Source organism: Neodiprion lecontei, chromosome 1 (genome assembly GCF_021901455.1).
Source record: "Neodiprion lecontei isolate iyNeoLeco1 chromosome 1, iyNeoLeco1.1, whole genome shotgun sequence".
Classification (NCBI taxonomy): Eukaryota; Metazoa; Arthropoda; class Insecta; order Hymenoptera; family Diprionidae; genus Neodiprion; species Neodiprion lecontei.
In genome coordinates this window covers 6,833,903-6,846,940 of record NC_060260.1, presented here as the reverse complement: position 1 = coordinate 6,846,940, position 13,038 = coordinate 6,833,903, and the positions used below count along the sequence as shown (strand labels likewise).

Below are 13,038 nucleotides of genomic sequence, written 5' to 3'. Positions count from 1 at the left end.
CTGTTAGTAAATGACTCACGCCAAATTTTATTCTTCTAACTCCATTTTGCTTCAAGTTATCGCACAAGACGTGATTTTTAGTCTTTTCGCGACAACTCTGCAACTTTTACTCGTAAAATTTTGAAAAAAATTCCAGATCCAGCAGACACGATATCTCTACGTATCGAGAATTTTTTCAGATTTTTCGTTTTGAAACTCCACCTCCTTTCCGGTCAATTTTGAAGAAGCATCGTCGTCTTTTTTTCACAGTGTGAATGTCTGCTTTCGTGTGATGTTCCGTAATTTTTTCAGATTTCTTCCGATCAACATTTTTCACCATTTTATGGGCACGGCATGACCACAGGATGAGTGCATTTTCACTTGATGTTTCGTGGACTTCGTTTCATTCCAAAGCAAGTGATATTGGTATATCATGCAACAAGGGAATAATCGACTTTTATTCCCGTATTGCATAACGCATATTGACTTGAAAAGTGGGACCCGATATTCTCAGCAATATTGTGCGTGAAATTGAGAAAATAAATTAAACAAAAGGTTCGCAAAATACTGCAGACGAATCGATCAACCCTCTGCAGCGTCTTCGTCGACTCGAACGTCAGGCGCAAGATTAGGTATGAGGAAATTTTTCATTTCCTTGTAATTTCATCGTTCGTCTGGAACTTACGCTTCGGGGATGAAATACGATCCTCACCCCGTGGCAGGCAGTCACGATCCCGTAACCGGCCCGTCGACTACCACCCTCTCTACATCAGCTACACCTGACGTTACCTTAACGTCACCAACATCCGGTAAATTAATACGAACAGATCACGAAGCGCTCTTCTTCGTTCATCGATTATTTATTTCACTAGATCGAGCAATACTGGCATTTAAATTGCCGTAAGGATTCGAATTAGCAATAAGTGTCAGGTAGCGCGGAATATTGCAGGCATGAGCATCCTTAATACGATCAAATTTTCTTAGCGAATTGAAAAAATTATTTGATTTCATTCCTTGCCAACATCGTCGAACGTAAGAACGAACGTTTATTTTCCATTTTACGCCGCTTTCATATTCAGGATATTAAATTTCCCAAACTAGAGTTTTACAGGATCGAATTGTAAGTTAACTTCGTCAGTTTTATATCGAGTTTTTTTCATCTCACGCTCGAGTTGCGTAGAGGGAGGGTATATTTTCAGCTTTGTGATTCGATTAACCAACGCATCCATCAGATGGCCGTCAACCAGATTAATTTCCGGTTCGTTTGGACGGGGTCCTTCATCCTTGAGCCGCGGTGATCGTCGACCATTCGTATCCCGAGGGATGTTCGGCCCGATTCGAGTTTCTTTCGAAGTGAACTGACGTGCAGCGAGGCGAAGAAAGCACCGAAACGGTGATACGCGTGTGTTTATCGCTTTAACCGTGCTACCGTAACGAAGAGAAAAATAAATAAATAATTCACAGGGAAACGGCAAAAATTTATATAGCGTCGGTATTACATGCGCAGGGAAAAAAGCAATTAACTCTTCTCCCGATAATCAAGATCGTCCAAGAACTTGACGCGCTTGTGGGGGTAAGCTCCTGTTTGCCAAAAACTCCAATTTTAACGGTGGCGCTTTTCGCTTGTTGATTTTAGCAGAAATAACCTCGGATGTATCACGCCGCGTTGATCCGTCAGTGACCGTGTTTAAAATCGCCCCCGTTGGTTGCGGAAGATTCTATTAAACCGAGTAAATTCCGCGTTACACCAGCGGCTCGAAAGTCGTCCCAAAAAAGGATTTAGAGTCCTGTTGCCGTTGACACCCGCGCAAAATTTAAGGACTTTGAATATTTGACGGAGCACAATTGCAACGAATCGGCACGGACCGCCGGTTTATTTTCGCTGCATCTGCGGTATCGATTTGCAATTTTGGGGCGTGCAAACCGTTGAATTCATTCGATATTATCGCGTTCATTCGACAAGACGTGAGTTATTTGCCTCTGTCAAATAACGTTCTAATGATTCCGCCACTCGCACAATTACTTCCACATATCGTACGTATGCGCTGTTGCAAATTAATTCGGGTTTCGCCTCCGTGATAGCTCTCGCGCCAATTCTGTCCCCCCTAGGTTTGACACAAGCAAATAGCAGCTGCGCGTACCATCGTTCACGAATCACGATGTACCTCCTCACACAAATAAAGGCCTGCTCTCGTACGAGCGAAAGGCACCACTCGTCCAATGTTCTATTCGCCGTTGCTTTGATTAATTAATCAATTCCCGAGCCGTCGGTGATTGATTGATTGATTGATTGAACGCTGCTAATTACTTAGTCACCCCGAAACTCTGCCCCTTCAACCCTCGATCTCGTCATTCGAATAATTGCACGGGTCATCCGTGACGTAAGGAAACAAGGTGCGCCAGAACCGAAGACCGATTTTACGGACAAGATAACGCACAGAAATCACGTAAATAGGCTACTGATTTATTTCCGCATATTCTGTTTGCTGAAAATGCCAGCTTCTGCAGTGAAAAGTTGCAAGAATGATAATACAAACACTAAAGCACAAAATATCAAGCCTACGTGACGTCACCTTAGATATGTTTTCTTATTTGTTCAACTAACGCGTATGTATTGCGCATTGTTTCATCTTGTTTCCTTACGTCATGAAATCATCGTCGTTCTGTCATTATCAAGTTTCGACGACAAAGATAAAATGATAAGGACAGGGAAGGAAGCTGGTCGTCCGATCCGTCTTCAAATTTGTGTTAGGTGCGGTTTCCTCCGATTCGCCGTATTGCCGAGCTTTTTCCTTCTCGTTGGTTTTCAACAAGAACTTCGCTCGTCTCTGCTAAACTTGAAACTTTCGAACTCAGGGCTTCTTTTACCGCACGTAACAAGTCCTCGGAGGTTTGCGCGTCGATCGATTGGAAAAATGAGCTTTTCTTCACCGCGCCTTCGAGCTTGACAGCTTCTTCCGCTTTTCCCGGAGGCACACATCGCGGTATACACATATTCTCGCCCGTCGAATCGCCTTGACACTTGGCGTAACGACGCGCCCTTTCAGGCAGTCGCCTCACGTATTTCGCAAAGACGACTCCGGGCTGCTCCGAGCTTACGAAGCTCGCAAGTCGGAAAGAACGACGACGTCGTCGAGAAAATAGGACCGTAGCTAGGATCTTACGTATTCGCCATACGCTGCAAACTCGCTCCGACGTACGTATCTAGTTCTGCATCTGCAAAACTGGGCGCCGTTAAAATTCGCGAATAATCTTGTAGCTGCTTCATAATTCACGTGTCTTTGTTCTCCGAATATACCCTTAAAATTCGCGGTTCACGTACGCGGGGCGAGCTTTAAATTTCCAAGGTATAAGCAAGTGGCCTCTTGGGCACGATTTTTCTACGGATGAGAAAATAAACACGTGACTGTAAAACGCCGCACGTGTTGCTCTTGCGAATTTTTCGTTACACCTGCGATCGAGTTACACAAGGCGGAGATTTGTCGGATAAAAGTGTAGATCCTTTTTTTAACAAATAGATGAGATTCAGAATTTTAAAAAGAAAAATTTCCAACAGGTTCTATGGCTGGAGTAAAATTCGTAATTGCAACAAGCGGCTTTAGACTTCCCGTTCTCACTTTGCATGTTCATAATTCATGGTGAAAAAAAAATAAACCAATATCTAATTTGAATTTCGAACTATAAGTTCAGATTTGTGAATATCGACTTCCAAGCCCTTCGACACCATATTACATGAAAATATCAGGAACTTTTTTATTTTGTACCACTATAATGGATCCATCATTGCAAATTTTGGAAATATAACCTTGGATTCGTTATAGGTGATCCAACAGAACCGCCGCCTACCAATTTCTACCAAAATCGGAAGATTTTAGATTTCTTTCCACCGTATTGCATCGACATTTCGGATCTCGCAGTCTGACTTCAGATTCGTCATCAGCCACCCAACAAACCGACTAGTGAAAATTTTCATAAAACCCCAAATGTTTTTAGTTCTTTTACAGCTTGTTGAATACGCCATATATGAATTTTACACAGCTGATCTTATCTTCGTGATTGGCGATCCAAACAACCTTAGGGCACCAATTTTCACTCAAATCTGTTAACCCATTCTCAAGATATCACCGTTTTTATTTGATTTTTTGGAAATGGAGGTGATTTTCTAAACTTCGAAACGTGAAAATCTAGTAAAAAATAAAATTTTTAATTTCGGGTTGATTACAATAAATTCATTTCCTCTGAAAACAGAGAAACGGGAAGTTAAAAATGATCACGCGTTACATAATTATATCACGAACGGCTTTCGGATATTGAATTAGCGTAGAATAAACGATCCGAAAATCAACCCTCTAGAATTTCAAAGCGTCCACGCTTTCCAAGTTTCAATTTTACGTTCGCGCAAGCTCAAACGAAAAACGTTATTGAAACGAATGCGGTTTTGATTCGAAGCGCAAATCGCTCTTGAATCTCGAATCGCCCGGCTTGCGCGCAAAAAGCGAATTTATTCCCGTACGAAAGAGAATAGTATTATTTTGACGCCCTGTAGTCCACGGCCGGGAGTGTGTTCCCAGAGCTTACAGGGGGCGACGTGTTCTATGTATATCATGCAGCGGGTACAGCTCATGAATCTCAAATAGCTCCCTCCGGTGGTACAGGAGCTGCAAGCAAGAATACCGGCTGTTTCCTCCTTTTTCTTTCGCCGTGCACTTTTAACTATCGAAAGAAGTGCGAGGAGGGAAACGAAAGGGAGAAAACCGCAAGACGGAATTCCCAGATCGTCGAATGCCGCCAAGTCGTCCGTCGCAAGTTTAAGTACAGCAGATTTTTTACCGGTCAGAATAGCAATTTTTGAAAAGTATGCGCCGAATACGATGTACAAGATTTGCGGGTGGAGAAATAAAGAGGAAGAGAAACGGGCTGATTACGGCGTAATTCGGCACTCACGGAAGGCGGGAATGATCCGGCATCAAACACTTACAACGCGGCTCGACACTCGTTAACGGGAAACTTAACGCCGGAAAGCCGACGCACCGCGGTTGGCTGCCTGGCAAATTCGCGCATGCATATTCAGCAAAATTATTCGCATTCAAGTTTAACGTTGAAGCACTTTGCGGACGGAGGTTCAGCGGGAGTCGCGAAGCGGAGCGGAAGAGGGACGCGGGTTTCTATTATCACCGCACATCTAGAAATTTGTTAGAGGTTACGTTATACCCGCCTGACGCGCGTTAGTCGCGTGTGTAATAACAAACGCGTCGAGACCTCAAAACGCGGCCTTTTCCCTGGATGAGAAAATTCACGGCTGAATTATAATCACTGCGGTTTTTAATATCGCCAAAATATCGCGTCCTTGTAGTTCGCGCCTCGAGGCGGCGTTCAGGTTCCGAATTTGAAAAGTTCCGAAAGCACCTGATTCCGAATTATTTGGTGGAGAGACTTGAAGTAAAGGAATCAAACTTTGAAGAAACAACAAAGTTTCGAACGGTTGGAGGCCTGGCAAAGTTACGAAAAATAACGTTTTGATAGAGCAATTTTCAAATTTTCATCATTTTCGTTCTTTCGGAAACTTGTCTTTTCGGAACTGTGAGCGACGGGCTTCGGCCAATTCAAAACTTTGATATTTCGTCAAAGTTTGATTTCTTTACTGTAAGTTTCGTGGCCAAAAAAATTCTGAATTTGGTGCTTTCGAAACTTTTCAAATTCGTTGTTTCAACTTCACTGCCGAGCTTGCAGTTGAATTTCGGTCATTTTCGTAGAGCTATTCGGGCAAAACGGCGCGCTTACAGATATGTAGAGGGGTGGTTTTCACTGCAGCGCGGTTGAACCGGCACTGCGCTAACCGGACAAGATAAATTGCTGCGGATTAGGAGCATATTATTTAACCTCTGGTTAATTAATGTCCCGTGCCGCTGCGGCAGCAACGGCGAGGGAATGCGGAGATAGAAACTCGCACGGCGCCGAGTTTAATCTCCCACCTCTTTTGATAAGTAATAATTCACCGTTGCAAAGAGTTTCCGTTTGAATCGTCAAGTGATTCGGACAAGTACGTTTCGCGTGTACGTTACAACGGGCCGAACGCGTATCTCTCGTTTCGAAATGCGTCATCTGTTATTGAAACGTCGTCAATTAATTTACCCCAAGCGGTGAGCGAATACATGCAGCCTTCGTGCTTATTTAAGCAGCCCGAAAGCGCCCCTTTTCATTTCAAGAGGCTCGCTCTCCCATATATTCACAATTTATTATTCATGCAGCGTATATGATCGTTTGTTATAACCGTACCAGCTGTTTGCGGAATCATCGATCCTCTCCCAGAAAGGAACATCGGTATAAATAATAGGCGTTTGTCTAGTATTCGGATAAATTTAGACACGAGGAAGACACGACCGGCTTGACATCGGAATTCGCGCAATCCATAATTCAGACACTGAACCGCAAAATCCTCTCTCTTGCAGATTGTTTTCTCTAGTTTATCGTTGAGACGAACGCCAAATTCAGCCAATCTGATACAGGATCCTTCGTCGCTTTACTTTTCCTTCACTGTCAGTTTTAATCGCGAAATTCATCTCCTCGCAACACCTGTGAAACTTTCGAAGCGGTGTCTAAATCTACACGCCGCCATAAAATAATTAAGACCGTGACATTTGAATGTCAGTATAAAAATGTTATTTCTTATGAGAAAAAAAGCCGAGAATCAGTGACGCGTATGTAAAGAATCCTGCCGAAATTTCTTTCCTATATATACAATCAGATAATATTTATCCTTGATCGATATCAACTCTGATCCAAGTTTCAGTTCAGTGCGACACTCTCGTTTCTCAATCGATACTCAGGTTCGTACGTAAAACTCGCATCCCATACGATGTAAATGAATTTCTGAAAAACTATCGCCAGGAAGTAGTTTGGCAATTTTCATTCCGTCTTACTCGCAACAACAAGCGCCTTAATTACTTTCCCTAATTAATGGTCTAGCTTCAACGATCTTACACCGTCTTCCCAGTCTCTTTGCCGCTTCACCCCTTTTCTCCGACCGCACCTTCCCTTTTGCCACTTTAAAGTAACCCTTGAGTAAGGCTTACCGCCGACCCGCCCCCTCAACGCTCCGTCTCTCACTTTCGTACACAGGACACTTTCGGTTCTCGGCATGCATGTACATTTACACAGCGATTACTTCCCATTGTTTTTGTTCGGTAAAAAGTTCTTTGTCCCCGGTGGCGTTAACTTATTACCTACCCCTGCACCCACGGGCACCGCTTACTCGGGTTATTCCATCTGAAACAATGGAGACAATGACGGGCATTGTCCCGGTTTTAGAATTTTGAAACCCCCGTGGAAAGACGCGTTTCAACGTGTCGTATCGCCTTGTTTTTGGGTTAAAAGGAAAAACTCATCTCCGGCCCCCGAAGCGGAATATTCAACACTCGCGGAAAAGTTTATACAAATTAAATGACATTTCTGAAAACCGGATAAATTTTTCCACCGCCTCGAAAATATTTCCTCTTCGTTTCGACACGAAAGAAGCGTACTTTTTTTTTTTTGTTTCGAAGCACAAATCCACTTGTATTCGAAATTTGTTTCTTCAAATCAACTTACTTTCCTGTCAAAATACATTTTTATGCGAAAAAAGTTAACTCTTAACATTACGTAGTGGAGTCAAAAAAAAAAAAAAAAACAAGCTTCAATTCATGTAACTTTCAATACATTTTCTCTTCAGATTCATCGGAAGGGTTTGAAAGAATACATCTCGTTACATTACGTAACGAATAATGTGTTTCGCCGGATGAATTCACGTTCGCCTGACGAAAAATCGTCGATCGGTGATCACGGCTGAACTAAGAGGTTTACTTTTACCGTGTTGGCGCCAGTCTTTGTTGTCTACGTCTAGGTACACACGCTGGGAAACCGTTCAACGTGAATTGGAGATGCTGAAGTCTCGGCAAGTACCAATTAAATCGGGTCGTAATCGCCTTGCCATTTTCGCTGACGAAGTGGATTATGCCCTATATACCCGAAAGCCACGGTATATTATCGTATTTTCAAATTCCCGGGTGGGGATGTCTTATCGTTTGTCAACAACAATCAAATGCGGGAATGTGATTAAGTCGACCTCGCATCCGCGGCTCAGATTATTCTCCAGCATATCCGTGCTCTACCAACCGAAATTGCAAATTTATTCCAATCGCGTATAAGTTCGCGATATTATCAGACATCCCAATCACAAGTATGAAAAATTGAGCCGAGGCCTCGAGCGTTGAATTCTTTGTGAAAAACCGGCAGTTCGGGATCGCGTTTCAAGGCAAAAAATACGTCTCAACGTTCTGAAAAATATAATATTACCGAAGCTTGTAAATGTGTGCAAAAAAAATAAACTGTTAAATAATAAAAATATAAGAACACTAAGAGGTGGGATAAAATTGTGAATACCGAGTCGTATGTGTTCCAATTCCAAATTCAAATTTCACCCGCGACTAATTCCGTGTCACATTTGCCACAGAGAATCCTTGTTACAGCTTCCCCGGTATATTTACGCGGGATTTGGGTTGTAATATTATATGTACCTACAGAAAGGTATAATGGGTAATAGTCTGTGGTACGGACCAATCTCGAGGCGGGTCGAGGATCTTGACGAGCAAGGGTATCAGGGTCGTCGTTTTCCTGGCAGTAGAGAGACTCGTAAATCGCGACGCTCGACGTCGAGAATTGTAGCCCGGGTAACGTTCAATTTATACGCGATTATTGTGCTCTTGAATATACACGCATAACCGGCACTTTGCAATTACGCTCTAAACAAATGTATATTTTACGATAAGAAAACGAAGGGAAGAACGAAAAGAGAACAGGTTTTCTTTTTACCTCTTTGTCGTTCGTCGGCGTGAAACTGCAGCTCGGTTTCACTGCGTTCGCGACAGAATTTCATTGTTCGCTACTCACCGGCAGTGTCGATTAAGTCACTCTCCAAATTGTTGAAACCGCATCTGCTCAGGAAAAGGAGCGACAGCAACGACAGGGAACAGACGAGGACCAGCAGACGCGACAGAAGTCGCACACCCAGAACGCGAAGCATCATGTCCCGGCGTCGCCTGGAAGGAAGATTGAATTTTCGTTTTAGAAAATCGCTGTGATTGAGTGAGAAACAGTGTGAATCAGAGACGCCTTCGTTCGGTCGTTGATAAAAATTTTCTTTCAATTCTGGGAATGAAAACAACCGAGTTATTACCGTTATTTTCCTTGACAAAAGAAGGAAAAAGAAAAATAATTCCAGACGTAATTGTCTTCTGATACTCGAGAATTCCTTTTTTTCCTTTTGTCTTCTCGTCCTCTGCAGTTTAATTATTTTTATAATTCGGCAAAATATGCGGGAACGAGCCGGGGCCGAGTCCTTTTGATATATTTTCGGCACCGCGGTTGTGCAAGGTCCTTGAAATACGTTTGAAGGATCGTAAATACCCTGCTTCGTTCAGGCGATAACTCTTGAAGGAGCTTTCGTTTGACTTTGTGGCTCGATGACGATGTCTGTAGATTTTCTCCGGAGCCTCGTTAGTCGTCGCGGGCTCGTTGCTTTCATAATCTCGAATTATCCAATGTTCATGCGGGCTTGAAATATGACAGAGTCAAAGGAGAAAAATTTTCCCCCCAAGTTGGGTCGAAGTGGAGAAAAAATTTATTACAGAAGATGAGAGAGAGATGAGAAGATGAATAAAAAATACGAACCGAAGGAAGCTCGAGTTCCCTTCATTTCAACTCGTCAAGACTTATCTCGTTATTCTCCGCATTTCCTACTGTGACCGTTATTTAACATAACAAGTTACATGTGTAGCATAAATTATTCATTTTCAATGAGCGAATGAATCGCTCGTCATTTTTATTCGTACATTTATACCGGGTAATTTCTCGCAAACGATTAAATTATGACAGGTAATTTGAGAGGGTACTGGAATTGTTGTTTTCAACGCACTTCTTGCGTTGTATGGCTTGAAATATGAGAGCCCTAAATGTCCGATAATCAGAAAATTTCACGCAGCAATATTTGAGAAGGTTGAATATAAAGTCAATGATAAAAATAATTAATCGAGCAGCGTTTCGATGCAGCGAACGAATGCTAAACCGAAAAAAGGTGAACAAGTCATTATACCGAATAGGGACGATACTCTTGTCCGTAATAATTTATCGTCAAGTACCCAATTAAAGTGAAAAATGAGGAAATGTTTAAGGAGCTTGTTTCGAGCGATGAGCAGCAATAAAGACGGTAAAATGTCTGAAGACAATGGTGAAAGCTCCCGATAAACACCACGTAGGCTGAAGTATTCCACCCGCATAGTAAATTAGCCGAAGGTAAGCAGGCTTGGAGGCAAGCAGCGAACTCTTTAAATCCTATTATGAAAGTAATCGTCGTTGGGGGCGCGCGGAATGGGGTGGAAAACGCGTAACTTTCGGCGATAACAATCTTGTTCGAAAACAAGGTGGGCTTGAGCTGCAGCCGGGGGAGAGAATCGAGCTTGCGGATTTCGGCAGGGCACGAAGGCCCGGGAGGGTCGTCGATGCTGGCATATTGATCTAAGGGTTTGATTAGCATTTTCCGAGTACAACAAACGGCGCGAAACGTTCCGCGAATTCAAAAAGCTTCGCGGAATTTTTACCGGAGTACAATAAGTTCGAGAAAACTTTTTGGGCTTTGATCGCGGCGAGTTGGGCGAAAGCCGGCTGAGGAAAAACGGAGGCGGAATATCGTGCAGCAGAGATCAAAAGAAATTTTCAACGATGAATAAAGTACCTTCGTGCATCTCGGCACGCTTTATTTTCGGGGGGCAAGAAGTGTTTTCGAATTATCTCTGCGTCAAATTTTACTCCTCTTAAATCGATAGCCTCGGGGCGTTGTAACCTTTTACGAAAATTTGGAAATTATATAAAATGGACGAATGAAGAATACTGCATAAAATGGTTTGAAACAGAGGTTAAGGCTTACGTTTCAGTGCAAGATTACGATTACGAATATTACTGTTACAGTTACTTACGTTTGATAGAGTTTAGGAATTACGATTATGTAAAGTTGCGCTGAGTAGGACAAGTTTTATTAAAGTTGCGTTAAGTAGGTCGAGTTTGTTAATCGCGTTTAAAGCGCAAATTAATTAGCTTAATTATTATAATTCATTATTTCGATTACCGCAGTTGATTACGTTAATTAGCGTAAAGGGAAATTATTTTTATTTTAATTTCTTTTGGATTGCCGTAACGTTCTAGTTTTTTTTTTATTATTTTTCTACCGTATCGGTAATGTGTACAATATACCTTTTTTATTATATTTTGTCAAATTGGAGAGCCGCGTCGAGTGTCTTTCTCTCTCTCGAAATTATCCATCCCCTCTCAACAATATCGAGAAAACGAAGTAAAGTAAGGTTCGGTTAGAAATTGGTGCAGTGATGAGAGATTAGAGCATATCGACGATGTTATACGATGTAAAGTGAGCAGCTACAAATAGTTTATCAGTGTGATTCTATCGATTAAAGAAATTTTCAATTTGTTAACGGTAACCCTCGTCGAGATTTTATCAGTGGATCATTGCTTGATCAGGTTTCAGTCCGTACCCACGCTGCTTGAACACAATTTAGTTTTATTGAAATCTGAAGTTGACTTCTCTTCGTCGAATGCCGTAAGCCTACCAACGGTTGGATTTGTTCGTTCGTCTTTCGAATTCTCTTTTTCTCTCTCTCTCGCTCTCCTTCTTCCCTTAATACATTTACTTTGCGCATTATACATCGCCACAGTGCATGTACGTATATTTTTTGTAAAAGTACCTATATTTTATTTACAAGTGTACAAAAAATAGCAGTGACTTTGCTTTTGTCTTATTTATACCTCGGGATAAACGGGCCTCTACTCATTTTCCGGAAATGTGAAGAGAGAGAGAGAGAGAGAGAGAGAGGGAAAGAAACAGGGAGGGATGGAGCAACGCACTTGTACTTACGAAGCTTTTTCTTACGTTAATAATTCACCCCGCTGCTGCCTCTGCATGTATCAATTTAATAACCACGTCGGATTGGATATTCGTCCGTCCTTTTACTCCTACGCAGCATTTAATGTCAAATGTCGAGGGAGCGGTCGGCGTTTGCGGAGCTGACAATGAGAGAAGGAATCGAGAATTTTCTCTGAAAACAAAAACGTAAGAGAGAGGTAGAAAATAAGAAAATAAAAAAAACAAACAGAGAGAAATCTCTTCTGCGTAAAGAATTTCAAGAGCAATTGACACCGGCACGGACCGGAAAAAAAGGGGGCGAAAAAGACAGGCGGAAAATAAGCCAGGAAGAGAGAAGGAGGGGGGGGAGAGAGAGAGAGAGAGAGAGAGAGAAAGGCGACGCGCGATATATACTGTACGTTGCTGCAGTAAGCCCCTGGGAAATCCCTGCAGATAAATTGCAAGGTATATGGCTACGCGAGATTGATAACGTCCAGGGGTAACAAAAATCCGACTTCACCCTCCAATGGATTATAGGTTATTGTAGCTTGCACCCTACGGTTCGAAATGTAATTCGCGACTTGATTAGCGTCGATGCATATTCGACGAGTTGTTCCCGAATTCAGCGAGTTTTTACTTCGTATTGGGTGTTTGCATTCAAAACAAAAAAGAAAAAACAATCAAATGTTTCATATTTGTATGAATGACGAAAGTTCAAGACAATCAGGTTTCGTTTTTTTTTTATCGGTTTCTCGTAACAAAACGTAATCGCGGGTGTTACGAGCAACTGTATTTCACTAATTTTGTGATATTGCGTTGCTTGTGTAATGTAAATAGATTCGAACTGGTTGGTTGAAAATTTAATCGATTCATTCCATTTTCTACACAGTCATTGAAACGTTGTTTTCTTATCAAGTTGGCTTGGTGAAATATTTTATTTTAGAAAACGGCTAAGGGTCGTCAGTTACGATCGAAGATTAATAGTAAAATTTAATTGACTGCTTGGAGAAAAGAAAATATATTAGCCATCGTTGAGTTAAACCAACTGAATTTATTACTTTTTTAATCATTGTGAAATGATTTGAAACGAAGCGTTGCGATCTGGACGTTTATTT

At 42.0% G+C, this 13,038-nt stretch overlaps 1 protein-coding gene across 1 annotated transcript in view; it reads right to left on the bottom strand.

Annotated features, from left to right (window-relative positions):
• Nucleotides 1–13,038, bottom strand: part of LOC107225156 (chondroitin sulfate N-acetylgalactosaminyltransferase 1) — a 65,532-nt gene that overhangs the window by 19,284 nt on the left and 33,210 nt on the right. Inside the window, exon 3 of the mRNA XM_046735451.1 lies at nt 8,905–9,053. Coding sequence (XP_046591407.1) covers nt 8,905–9,053 — 149 coding nt within the window. The remainder of the gene's footprint in view (nt 1–8,904; nt 9,054–13,038) is intronic.